Source organism: Diachasma alloeum, unplaced genomic scaffold (genome assembly GCF_001412515.2).
Source record: "Diachasma alloeum isolate Michigan unplaced genomic scaffold, Dall2.0 Dall_scaffold_00181, whole genome shotgun sequence".
In the NCBI taxonomy this organism is placed as follows: domain Eukaryota; kingdom Metazoa; phylum Arthropoda; class Insecta; order Hymenoptera; family Braconidae; genus Diachasma; species Diachasma alloeum.
This window is the reverse complement of record NW_021680347.1, coordinates 759,382-773,558: the sequence shown is the minus strand read 5'-3', so window position 1 is coordinate 773,558 and position 14,177 is coordinate 759,382. Positions and strand designations below refer to the sequence as shown.

The 14,177-nt window shown below is 38.4% G+C and overlaps 2 protein-coding genes across 2 annotated transcripts in view; one reads left to right on the top strand and one right to left on the bottom strand.

Moving 5' to 3' along the window:
* The first annotated feature begins 404 nt into the window (after positions 1–404).
* On the top strand, positions 405–4,623 carry LOC107046121 (microfibrillar-associated protein 1). Its single transcript, XM_015268640.1, has 4 exons — positions 405–590; positions 681–1,411; positions 3,507–3,676; positions 3,969–4,623. Exons 1-4 carry the CDS (start codon positions 500–502, stop codon positions 4,402–4,404), a joined length of 1,428 nt encoding a protein of 475 aa, XP_015124126.1. The 5' UTR covers positions 405–499; the 3' UTR covers positions 4,405–4,623.
* Positions 4,624–4,698: 75 nt separating this feature from the next.
* Positions 4,699–14,177, bottom strand: part of LOC107046114 (endoribonuclease Dicer) — an 11,966-nt gene continuing 2,487 nt past the window's right edge. Inside the window, exon 3 of the mRNA XM_015268630.1 lies at positions 4,699–10,553. Within this exon, the coding sequence (XP_015124116.1) occupies positions 5,853–10,553 (4,701 nt within the window). The 3' untranslated portion in view covers positions 4,699–5,852. The remainder of the gene's footprint in view (positions 10,554–14,177) is intronic.

Here is a 14,177-nt window from a genome sequence, read left to right as displayed (position 1 = left end):
GAAGTCGGAACAGTAGATTTGATCTACTTCAACTCATTTATGTAAATTTGGTGTCCATACCGCCCCACCCGCCCCTAATGCATTTTTTAGCGTTTAAGAGTTACTCAGTTAATCATTAATTCGAAAAAAACTAACGACGCGTATAATTGGCCGGATTTTTTTTGCACTCTATTTAATTTTTCTTCGGTCGTTAGTTTTTTAAAATTAATAATCAATTAAGTAACTCTTCAACGCTCAAAAATGCATTACATTCACCTGCTAACGAATTGCAATCGATTTACCATCGTCATTTGTTTATAAATAATAGTTTCCGGCTGACAACAACTTATTGCTGAGACCTGCGCCTCCCACTCAAATATAAAAAAGTTGGCGCTGCTGTTCCCAAAACAACACCATAACCTCAATGTCACAACATTCGTAGAGTCGTAACCATCTCCTGTCGTAAGCTGAGTTTTTTCGTGTTTAATTCTCCAGTAATCCTCAGCAAATCACCACAAAAATGGATTATTTTGTGACAAATAACTCCTTGGCACCAGCTCCAATGGGAATTCAAAGTACAGCGGGTGCTGTGCCCGTCAAAAACGACAAAGGTCAGTATAATTTCTCTACTCACAGCCCCAGACGAATTTACAAAAATGCACAATGAATGACAATTTCAATTGCGTGCCCTCTTTTCACAGGTCAAGTGTCGATGAAAAAAGTAAAAGTCCACAGATATGTGTCAGGAAAACGTCCAGATTACGCACCAGTGGCAAGTTCAGACGAGGAATCCGAGGAAGATGACTTCCTGGACAGACGAGTTGGAAGAACTCATGTGGATGAGACTCACGCAGGTGACGAGTCAGGAGGCGAGGGAGAGGGTCCAAGTGCACTTGACGAGGATGATCCACGATTGCGGAGGCTGACACGTTTAGAACGACAGAAAGGAAAGCACGATGGAGGTGATGGTGGAGCAAACGATGAAGAAGATGAACGAGACATTGAAATTCGTACAGAGAGACATCGTCGTGTGCACGAGCCCGAGATATTGGAAACAACAGAGTCGGAGAGACCTCGGGAGAGGATAAAACTCGAGAGTTCAGACGATTCTGAAGACGAGGAGCTGTCAGACACTGAGATTGAGAGGAGACGTGAGGCTCTGAAGGCTAGGGTGCTGTCGAAGAAGGAAACCGTTGAGGACTTGATGAATGGGGATGAGGAGGAGAAGTCTGGGAGCAGTAGTGATGAAAGCTCTGAGTATGAGGAGTACACAGACTCTGAGGAAGAGACTGGACCCAGGCTGAAGCCAGTATTCGTGAGGAAGAAGGACAGAATCACAGTCATGGAGAAGGAGAAGGAAGCTATAAAGCAGAAACAGGCTGAGGCAGAGAGCAAACGAATGGCTGAGGAGAGGAAGCGACAGACACTTAGGGTAATTGCACACATTTATCAAAGGGTTGGTTGGAGGTAATCCTCGGCGGATACAGCTCATGCGCATTCCTCGGGTATACACTGAGCGAAAAAAAAATTCGAACGAGAGAATTTTTCTCTTGTTTCAATGAAAAACATCGCAAACAAGTTAAAAATGACCAAAAAATGATCGAGTGTATCTTCCCAATAGTTCAATGTTTTTTGCATACATTCCAAGCAGTTCAAACCCAATTGCATTGAACATTGTGTTGAAAAACAAAATTCAAATCTTTTGAGAACGCGGTAGTACGTCGTTTCTACTATGTTATATCAACTGATTTCATTCAAATTATTGCATTTTCTGTAGTGATCCAAGATTTTTCAATTTTTATTTTCATCTTTTTCGTTTGCTTTCCAGTTGACAACGTAAGCCAAATTAATTTAACAACTTAACTGTCGCATCGATAATTAATGTGATATAAAGGCCATTTTTTCTTTCAATTAACAAGTGCAAAAATCAATAATTTAATAAGATTTCAATGTCAATTTTTTATAATTTAAGGCCCGGGTGGATTATCTTTCGAACGTGATCTTGATTGTTTTCTTTATTTTGATAATCTGAAATGATCTCCAATTGCTATTCAGTTTTACATAGCCCTGGAGTCTCCAAAAATTATGATTGAACAATCAAAAACGTTGAAAAAAGCTGAACATTTTCAAAGAGCGTTTTTGAATAATATTGGGAAATAAACCCAATATGGAGGAAATTGCAAATTAATAATTTGATGTATCTAATGCCTGTTAGGTCGTCATTTGTCACAGTAGTCAATGGCTGTCAGATCGTTAGTTACCATGATAATTTATCCATTCACTATTTTCTCTCTATCGAACTTATTTCTTAATCTTTATTAAAAACGCTCTTTGAAAATGTTCAGTTTTTTTCTACTTTTTTTGATAGTACAATCATAATTTTTAGGGCCTCCTGCGTGATGTAAAATCCAATGGAAATTGTAATATATTTTACATTATGAAGATGGAAAAACAATCGAGATTACGTTCGAAAGATAATCCACCCGGGTCTTAATGTTAATAATTTGATTTGAATTTTTAAATTTAATTTTCAATCAACTCAATTTTTTTTACTATGTTTCGATTATTGTTTGGACGTACAATTCAATAAATAATGCAGAATCAGTGAAAACCGTTGTTTAGAGCTACATCTAACACAAATCTGAGGATTCTGTTGGGACAATACTACTCAGAAACCTCTGGAGAAAATAACTTTGTTGGACAATATTTGAAATGGGGTATTTTAATAACCAAACCGGTAAATAAGTGAAGAAGAAACTTTATTATTTTTACTCTTTATTTAATATGCTCGGAAGCATCCACACATCACATCCACTCCACACCAATTCCTCGGAGGAACTGACTAAATAACGAAGAGATATACCTCCCTGGACCTCTGCTGACGTGCACTCAGTAGGTCCTGTTCATTCAACTCTGTTTAGGCTTCAAACCAAAGCATAAACATCATAAAAATGTTCTTCATACTCAACTGTAAACATTGAGAGAAAAATATAAAATTAATTGCATTGAGAAAGAAAAAATTTTCGTCAAGAGTTTGCGTATTTGTCCCAATAACGAGGATAATTTGTTTTGTTTCTTCCTTGTTATGACAAAAAAGTGATGTCTCGAACCAAGTCTAGTTGAATCAATTTAATCAATAGCTTTTAAGTCTCAAATTCCGAATATTTTAATGCCACTTTATTATAAAATCACTTGGACTTGGTTCGAGAAGTGGCTTTCTTGTGAATAACTTTCCCCTCATCTTTCGGACAAGTACAAAATCTCTTGATAAAAGGTTTCTTTTCTCAGTGTGCAATATTTTCGTTTTGTCAATTTTCCAATCAGAAGTTTCTTGATACAAGTAAAGACGTACTTTTCGAAAAACTTGTTTTTTCTCAATGTATAGCTTTGTATTATTTCAACTAGAAATTCAACACACAATATACTTTGAGTTACATTTATGTAGGAATCACAAAAGATTTTGCAGTGGTAGAGGATTATTTGATATAAGTTTAGTTATAAAACTGGTGAATAATTTTGTTTTCAAGATGGTGGAGGAGGCGATTCGTAAGGATACCACGAATACAAAGTCTGTAGACACTATTGAAGGACAGTTGAACGATGTCTGCACTGATGACGAGAACGATGAAGTGGAATATGAGGCTTGGAAATTGAGGGAGTTGAAGAGGATTAAACGCGATCGTGAGGAGCGTGAAGCGTGAGTATTGTTCATCAATTTTGATTCAATTAATTGCACTAATGAAAAAAAAACACGACTAATGGTATATCAGGTACATCCTTAGTATTCCGAGAAGATAGTTTACCCTTCAGGAGATAATAAAATTACCATTTTTATCATTTAACATCTATTCTTATAGAAAGTCACTTTTGCATAAAAAATACAGTTTAAAATGTAGAATATGCTTCAAACTGCGTAAAATCCCACATTTTTCACCCTGTTTTACATTTTCATTCCATTTAATATTCATGAAATGATTTGACACTCACAGAATCGAGAAGGAACGTATGGAGACTGAGAGACTCCGTAATTTGACTGAGGAAGAGAGACGCCAAGAAGCACGAGTTAATCCCAAGATCGTCACCAACAAAGCTGCAAAAGGAAAATACAAATTCCTCCAGAAGTTTTATCACAGAGGTGCATTCTACCTGGACAAAGATGAGACTGTATTCAAGCGTGACTTCTCTGGAGCAACACTGGAAGATCATTTTGATAAAACAGTTCTACCAAAGGTGATGCAGGTGAAGAACTTCGGTAGAAGCGGAAGAACGAAGTATACTCACCTCGTGGATCAGGATACCACTCAATTCGACTCTCCCTGGATATCCGAAACAGCCCAGAATCTTAAATTCCACAATAATCAAGCAGCTGGAATGAAGCAGGTGTTCGACAGGCCATCATTGAAAAAACGAAAACCCATGAATTGAAAAATTCAATAATTTTATTGTAATAAATTTCCATTCATTTAAATCAATATATTTTATGGTAACATGGATAAACGAACTTATTCTGTAATAAACTGAGAAAACCAATATTTTCGTCAAGTGAATTTAGTCACTACGAAGGAATTAATTACCGCACAATTAACGAGTTTGTGGAGACGAAATTCATTTGGCAAAGAATTCTCTTTCTCAATGCATTTTGAATTAATGATTTTTTTTTATCGTTATTTTACATTAGGGTATACTGCGATGATGATTAAGACTTTAAATGGTTAGATCGCACCATTCTATCCGGCCGGGATTTGAACTCGGAACCTTTCGCATGTTAGGCAATGAACTTACCCACTGCGCCAAACCACCGAGCATGAATTAATAATGTTCTGAATAAAAAAAAAACGTAGATTGAAGCCCTGTGGATTAACAGTATATTCAGATGAAACTGAAATTGCAGTTTTTTCTTGATAATTCGTAAATAGATTTCATAATTTGAACGGCTAACATCCAATTTGCACGTTAAAATGCCGAGAATGACTCGGACAAAAGAAAAGTCAATAATGTTTGCAAGCAATGAGGGAAGTTCGGAATGTATTGAGAACATACGAGCACAATCAAAAGATTCTCATCATTAGATTAATTGATTATGTTTATCATATTTTCTTGGCATGCAATCAATGAAATCCGCTCCTCTACTTCGCTGTTATCAGAGTGATGATAAATTCCCAAGTACACGATAAATCAATTAAACCTTTGTGCGTTGATTTATATGCAATATAAAAATAGCAAGTAATTATTTAATAATAAAGCGATAATATATAAAAATATCCACTCTCAATGCTCAGTACTCCTCGTCCAACACTCAATCAACAGTTTCACAATTTGAGAAAAATACATGAATTAATTAATGCCCCGACGAATTATCTCTGGAACGTTATCTCGATTGTTTTTCCATCTTCATAATCTAAAATATATCACAATTTTCATTGGATTGTACATGTTTATACACTCAAAAAAGGAGAAAAAAATGAACATTTTTAAGCGTTTTCAGCAAATTTAACAGATTTGAAAATAAGTCTGATAGAGAAGAAATTGCAAATGGATATTGCAATGATAATGTATCATGGCAACTAACGATCAAACAGCCACTGGCTACTGTGACAAATGACGACCTAACATCCATTAGATATAGCAAATTATTAATCTGCAATTTCCTCTCTATTGGCTTTATTCCCCAGTATTATTAAAAACGCTATTTGAAAATGTTCACTTTTTCTTCAGCGTTTTTTGATTGATCCAGGACTATGTAAAACTGAATGGCAATTGGAGAACATTCCAGATAACAAGAATAAAAAAACATGAAAATCACATTAGAAAGATAATGCACGTGGGCATCAACTACAATCCATCGCCCCACAGCAATATGACAAGATAATTATTCACCCCTGCAAGCTACGATGAATGAATTTGAGCGCCTGCTTGGAAGCTGCTCGCTTCGCCTGCTTTCCAGTAGCACCGAATCCATGGAATAACTTCCTCTTTCCTCCGATGACGATCTCCAGGGGTACCATAATACTGCCAGCAGAGTCGAGGATCTCTGGCTTCGAGAAGTGGGGATGAGCCCCTTGAGCCTCATGAATGCACTTCACAGGGTCCTTGGGGATCTTCTCACTGAAGTTCCTTATCTCCTCGTGCATCATAGAGTATAAAATCTCCCAGACCTTGTTAAGGTTCTTGTCAGTGTCCAGATAGATGGCACCAATCACCGACTCGAAGAGATCTCCCAGCATCTTTGGTACCTCGACGTACTCAGCCATGTTGCATTCGTCCTCCTCCAGTAGAATCCAATGGAGATCATCACCAACTTTATGCCCCTTCTCCTCTTGGAAAGACACGAATTTATCAATGGCATCAGTTAAATTAGGGGAGAATGCAAGAAGTCCTGTGTGGAGTCCAAACTTGACAGTTAGGCAAGCAAAAGTTATGTTGTTGACCAATGCTGATCTCAGATCAGTCAAATCCCCAGGGGTCAAATTTCCACAGCTTTGGTAGATATGCACAGTTATCAAGAAATCAATAATCGCATCCCCCAGGAACTCTAGCCTCTGATAATCAGTAGTTATGTTATTATTCGAATAAGATGGATGGGTGAAAGCTTGCAGGAGGAACGATCGATCTTTGAATTTGTACCCCAGAGTGTCCTCGATCGAGGCAGCCCAAGGCATGTGAACGTCTGGATCTCCAGTCCCAATTTTGGCTGTTGCAGCTTTGCCATACAGAATACTATCGACATTGGCGTCATCAGGAAGAATCCCAAGCCACTTGACAAGCTTTGTGGCAGCTGGAAGACCCATTGCATTGAGATAAACTCCTATCAAAGCTTCCACAGAGTCTGAGACCATTTTATCTTTAATTATCTGGATCCCCAGGTAGTTCTCTGTCCCAGTATGAGTAGTGATTCCTTTCTGCGACCAGGATGAAATTCTCTCGCTGCTTATGGCTTTGGTCTCCTCTGATAATTCTCCCTCTTTTCTCTCCTCAGAAGTCATATGAATATCGTAGAGGACATTCGGTGAGCTGTCCTCGTCTTTCATCATCCTTTGAATTTCTCTGGGCACACTGAAGCAGGGCGGTATGAAGCTACTCTTGGCCCCAAAATCATCGATCTTCAATCTCCCTGGGATCAACTTTTTCTCTCCACAGTAGAATAGGTGACGATTACCAACGATTTGTCCTTTGAAAACAGTCAGTCTGCCCTCAGTATAGAATCGATGTCGCTCGAAAAGGTAGGCTGAAGTAATGTACTTCAGGAATGAATCCCCCAGGGTCTCTAAACGCTCCAGATTAAACGCATCGTGGGCTGGTTTCGTCGTCAGGGCGTACATGATCTCCAGTGGAGTTGGACCAGTGAGTAGAGCTTCAACAGATGTCTGATGCTTATCTGTCACTTGGAGCTTTGGAACTGAAACATTGGGTCGCTTCGAAAACCGATACCTCTTATACTTTTCCTTCAGTATCTCAGCGTTTCTCGAGCGTACATTGGTGAACTGGAAGTAATAGTCAATGTCAATGAGTTGAATTTTTTCAATGTTCCTTTCGAGATCCATTGGCTCCTTGTCCTTTGGCCAATCATAAACATTAGACTCCAGGCTCAAAATATCCACTTCCAGAGTTGCTGGTGTTTCAGACTCTGAGTTCTTCATACTGTCCAGCATCTGGAAAAAACCCTCTGATGCATCGGCATCCCCCTGTCCCCTCAAATCGTCACCTTCATATCCAGCATCATCCACGAGGTCGTGCTCCTCCTCGTCCTCCAGACTCTTCTCAGAGCAGGTCGATGAATCGAATTTGTCATCATCCTCAGACAACTGGAGGGGTGGCCAAGCGCCATTAGCCACTTCAATTAGCCCCAGACCCGTCTCCCGTACTATTCTCTTCCTCAAATCCTCAGCAATCAACAACTGCGACAGTCTATGAATCACTGAGGGTATGTACATCGCTTTCAGCCAATAAAGACGTGGAAACGTCATCTTCTCGCACAATTCTGGCACTAAGTGCTCCTCAAAATTGTCCCTTTCCCTCCTCTTGGATGAAGCACTTCGACCCCTCGGCTTAATGTAATCAATGTTTATGGCTATTGCTTTGACTTCCAGCAGAGGCTGCCTGAAATCTGTTATTGCCAACCCATGTTTCTCACCGTAATAATGTTTGTAATGTTTAAAATCATCGGTGGGAAACTCGGACAGTGGATTCATATCATGACAGACTTTTGTGACAATATAAACAGTATCTCGATAATTCGGTCTCACTAGTTGCCAATCGTCGTAATCATCGACTCTAGGAGAATTATTATTACTCGCATAACCAACCATTGATAGAGCTGATGTTAATGCCACCTCATGGGGTAGTTGCTGCCCTCCTGCTGAGTGAGGAATCTTGAGGATCTCCTGATTATTATTCACAATATTCCAATCAATGTTTGAATTTACATCGATTGGAACGATGAGATAATTGTTCTCCATATTTTCATTATCGAACATTGTAAAGGGCTTGACAATGCCCAACACTTCTGCAAAAACAACCCAGTGGAAATTCTTCAATTGATTAATTTCAACGGAAGACAGCACGACTTCACTGTGATTGACATTTATGTCAACCTGCAGGGGTCCCACGTTCATGTACAACGGAAATCCTGGTACTTGAGACATCCTCTTGCTGGATAGAATGGCAAAACCAGAGGGATCATTCAGGAAATCGTAGAACACCTGTTCTCGGTGTCTCTTCTCCTCAAATGGTCTTGAATACGTTGGTTTAACTTGAATGACATGTAGATAGGATACGGCATTCGGCTGAGGATACGCGGCAGACAATTCCTCCGGATGAACGAGTTTGTGTTGACGATTGCATGCATAAGTGCCAAGTAGAGCCTTCTGAGCAGCGTTATCATCAGCCTTCCAATTCACCAATAAATGTGTCACATCTTCGATGATGTCTTTAGTATCTGCTGGTAGTAGTCTGTCATTCAATTCGCCAATTTTGTGGAGAGCAATGCAGGCCTTCAATGCGGCTGAGCGTTTGGCCAATGTTATAGATGGCATGAGATCGCCAAAAATTTCTCCTCTCAGGGGAGAAGTAATTGGCATTGTAATGGAAACAAGGAATTTCTTTGCATCATCTGTCTGGTGTTGTTTAATCGTAGGTGCACACGTCACGAATTTTGAGCTACACAATTTAGTGCAGTAACGATGAATCAAACTGATTGCACCAATGTCGGAGACTGAATAGTGCACCCCATTCGCGTCCACTACTTCGTAAGGCTCAATTTCCGTCGCGTACAGAAACTGCTTCAACTCATCGGGCACTGGCAGTGGTCGATTGTCAGTGTTACCTATCAAGTACCCTCTCAGTACAGTTTCAATTCTCGCATAACTTTGGTGCCTCGATCTCTCTTTCTCCGCATCTGTCGTGCAAATCATCATTACGTAGTTGCTGCACGAACTACGTGCACGACCTTTACTCTGTACATAAGCTCGGAAGTCGTTCGGTAAGTCGTAGCGTACCACTAGGGAGCAGAGGGGTATGTCAACACCCTCATCAACGACATCTGTGGCAATCAGAATGTTCGATGCACCAGTACGAAATCTAATCAAAGCTTCTTTATTCCACTTCAATATGCAACTGTCCTCGCAGGAGTTCTTGTATGGATTCACTGACGAGCCAACCACGTAATCTGGTTTAATGAAGGAGTATTTATCGCTGCCTTGGGAGGCAATTTTGAGGATTTGATAGAGAACTTTTGCGGTAAATCTACGACGGACAAATACAATGGCACAGAATTTATTGGCTGGAGTTGATTTAGTTACCTCGTTAGCGTCGTAATGGATTCGCAGTATTTCCAGGAGTTTCATTATCTTCTCGGACGAGTATTTGTGAATTTTTTCAAATTCTGTTAATTCCATTTTGTTAATCTCCTTTTCAATTATCTTTCGAATGAGTGTTAATTGAGAAACTAAGAAGCTCAAGATTGTTAGGGTATCCTCGTCATCGACACATTTCTTCATTTTCTCCAGTTGCAACATGTGGAGGAGGATCGCTTTGCTTCCACCATACAGATCTTGAGTGAATACGTGCTCTTGGGTGTCGGCAATGACGTTTCGCAGCTTAGCTGACTTCTCCTGTGGTTGGAATCTGTCACTTGTCGCCTCGTTCCTTCCGGATTCTTTCAACTTGACTTTGTCCAGTATTTTCATCATTATCTCCAGTCTCTGGGATATTTGGAGATCGAAGGCACGAGATACAGGGCGATACTCCACGAACCTCTCCTTTGGTTTGCCGTAGCCTTCTACTGGAGCTAATGAGTCCACCGTTATGACTTTTGCGTGGAGAGTGATCTCCAAATCGTGGACGACTTCAGCGACTTTAGCCATTTTGACGTTGGAATTGAGTAATGTCGCTGAGGTGCCTAGAAAACGTGGCTGCTCGTTCTCAGGGTAACTCTCGAACTTCCGCATGATTCGACGCATCGTATGGTCACCAACAGCTCTGTGACACTCGTCGAAGATGAGGAGGTTCACCTGATTCAGGGACATGTAGCCGTGCTCCAAAATGTCGAGGAATATCTGGGCTGTCATTACTAGGACCTGAACATAATAGAATGAAAGAAACATTAATTCATGGGGTAATAGAAGGGTATTATACTTAATTACTTGGTAAATTGCGTTTTTGGCGAGTGTGAAGTTTACAGCTTCAGCCAGAGGCGGGGGTTGTGTTTACACGTATAAAAAAATCGTATAGAAATTTTCTATACGGATTGCGTATAGAATTTCTTTTGGATTTTTGTGTATGACATTCCCTACGTTTTTCTCTGGAGCGTTTAGACATCTTTCGTATGACAACAAAAATTTATGTAAAAATTTAAGTACAGAAATAATTCGTATAGAAAATATTCGTATATGTAACGTTTTGAGTTAGATCGTCTCCTGCATTAATCCTTTCGACGATCTAACTTTAGTGAAATAACTCCTGATGCTATTTCTGGATATTCCTGTGTATCCAAGGGTCGTCTTAATACCCTTATGTCCGACTAACTATTTCGGTCTCGCTTACGGGGGATCCGTTCACTTCCGAGAATAGTGGGATATTAGGAAGGATTGTTGAAGTATCAAAACTCTGGGTATAACTGGTATGAGCTATAGATATATTGACTAATGAACTATTTACTAAAATACACTACAGTGTTTGAAATTGGGGTTCGGTATACGCGTTATTAAAATATGGAGGAGCTCCATGTGACTTCGGCCTTTTACAACGTTTGACCTCGTGAAAATTACTCTTTATGAGGTATCAGGCTCATGTCTTTGAGTTTCTTGAAATGCCGTAAATCGTATTATGTGATGTAAAATAATTTTTTGTACCCGAAGTACCGAGAACCGCGCTCTAACCGAACAAAGTGAAGTTAAAATTCGCGGTTTACCTGACCGCGGGACATAATATATTATATTTTATGATATTTATGTGTCCAATACTGTGTCTTCGTCAGTCGGAATAAAATAAAACTTTCTAGTAACCGAAAATTGCCAGCTCTTCGAAGTAATGTAAAAAATGTAAAAAATCCGTCGAGATAATTTACGTACATTACATCGGTAAAAAACGATGTAATTTACCAACCCTGACAATCCCCACTGGAACCTAAAAATGATATAAGTATAACAAAACATTGACATGACTCGTTAATTGAATGGGTAATAGAAGAAGATTTTTCATTTGATGAAAAGGAAAATTGGAAATGTTTTATTTATCTATTCATTTTATGAGAGGTTTTATCGGCTGAGCTATTCTCAGTATTGTCTTTCTTGCTTTCGTAGATATCCACGAATGCTTGTGAGAGAGTTATATTTTATTCAACCCCGATTGTATCAGACTATTTGTTGAGTACCCGTTCAATTCATGAGGGGTAAACCCATACAATAACATGAACCCCAGGTATACTCTGGATGAAATACATGAATTCGGAATTGCATCGGAATGGCATAGCATAAATAGCGTAGTATATTTGAAAGAATCTGACATATGTACGGTCAGTTTGGCTTTATCGTGCCGGAGGGGTGACCTTGATGAATGATTCAACTGTTGAATGTTTCCGTCCCTAGGGGAGGGGGTGTCGATAGTTGTTTTTTTGGGTGAATCGCCGCTTTACACATTCGAATTTACTCTACACAGGACCTTGAACTTGGCGGACTTCGCACAGCCAAAAAAAAAACAAACAATTCCCCCTTGTCCCGACAAACTCGACAGATCCCTTTAATAGAAAATTCAATGTAACGTTTTTTGCAGCCAATCTATTCCGCCTAACGTATTCTTTCTTTAGCATTATACCATCATATATTATAATGTATTATATATAATATAGTATAGTATAAATAGTATGCTATAATATAATTATAAAAAATTATTTAAAAAATACCTTTCTTTTTAAGAATTTTGTTATAGTAAACAACATGAAATAGATTAGTCATAAAATTAAATTAAAGTAAATAGCATATAAATACTACAATATATAATATAAATATTATATTATATATCATATAATATAATATAACATACATACCAAACTAAATAGAAAAAAAATTAAATTTCGGTATTCTATATTGCAAATTTTCAAGACTTTTTTAAAAAACAAATAATTCACAATCGTACCTTAATTCATGATGATTTTGTTTTGGTTCTTTACCTACAGAGAATAATTTAAATTTTTCATAATAAAGAAAATCCCTGGTCGATCGAAGCTTAATATTGCCACTTCATCGCGAATGATTTCGAATTTGAATTGAAAATGATAATGTATACCTGATACTCATTCCCTTGGTAATTGAGAAAACGAAAAAACCCGTTCGTTCTTCGAGAGGTTGGTAAATTTTCTGCCTTCAAAATTTCTTATCTCAAAATTGCAATTGTGTTTTTTCACTCGATTGGTGTGTGAACGTGAATAATCCAAATACCAATGATTCTTATGGAGTGAATATGCTCTGAAAGAACCTAATGGATTTCAACATAATCTCTACCACAATCATATTAAGTTTTAATATTAGTGGAGATCCATCGAAAACATCTATATCTCGGTTTTATCAATTCTTGAGGTACATAAGGTAGAGAATACACACTCGGAGCGCGCGTCCAAATCTACCATTGCAAAAAAACTTTATACGTAGAATTGATACGCTAGCCCAGGATCCATAGGCATTACAAAGATGTATTAGATTTGATGATTGGAATTAATGTTTTTGATGGTGCTGAATGCAATACGGATGAGTCGGTAAAAATGGACTCTTTTGATTTTTTTGGGATAGTTGATTAGACTCATTGAATGGTTAACAAAACGCTAGTAAAACGAATTCTCTATCTAGATATAAAATGACCGTTAAGATTTTCTTTGGTCATTTTTGTGACGCGAAATTCCGTCACTTTTTGTCTGATCAAAAATGGTCAGTAATTGGCCTTCGGTCAGTGACGTGTAGTTTTCTACACCCCGAGTGCACTAAGAAACTAATTTTTTTTACTACAAACTCTGTCGAGATAAAAAAATTACGAAAAAAACTCTTTCTAACTAAAGCGAACCAGAACATTATACAGATAAGAATGGATAATTCGCAGAATAACTCGTTGAAGTTTGATTCAATCGATAATCGTGACGATAGTTGATCCTTGATTGTGAAACATACATCGGATTATGTCTTGAGCGAGTTCTTTTGAAAAATATCCATTGTTGTCTGAAGAATCTACCAATTCGTTTTCGTTGGCCCATTCATCAAGACCAAGTCTGCAGAAAGAATTTTTTTTGTTTTCAGAAATCCGTTGCATATCTCAGTAATTGAAATTCAACGAATTTTGTTGATTTCTCCTGCTTTCCGCTTCGAAATGAGACCAAGTTATTTCCATTCATTTATGTGCCAGATATTGAGAATTCAAAAGTTGATATTTTATCGCAGTGTGCGATAAAAACCCTCGGCGTATACATTATATACGTTTTCTCCATTCCATTACTAATAAGGCCGTGACTATTCGCACCATTGCGTGAATCACTCCCGTGCACTCCATACACTCCACGCATGCGTGAAGTTTGTGTTTCACGCAGCCGAATTTTCATACTACTGTGTATTTCACGCAGTTGAAGTTTCATACTACTGTGTGTTCCACGCAGTTGATGTTTCGTACTACTGTGTGTTTCACGCAGTTGAAGTTTTATACTACTGTGTGTTTCACGCAGT

Bases quoted from the DNA above. Each gene is read 5' to 3' on its own strand.
- LOC107046121 (XM_015268640.1), top strand. From the start codon at position 500: ATGGATTATTTTGTGACAAATAACTCCTTGGCACCAGCTCCAATGGGA. The intron at 1,412-3,506 runs GTAATTGCACAC...TTTGTTTTCAAG, and splicing joins GGAAGCGACAGACACTTAGG to ATGGTGGAGGAGGCGATTCG. The intron at 3,677-3,968 runs GTGAGTATTGTT...TGACACTCACAG, and splicing joins GATCGTGAGGAGCGTGAAGC to AATCGAGAAGGAACGTATGG.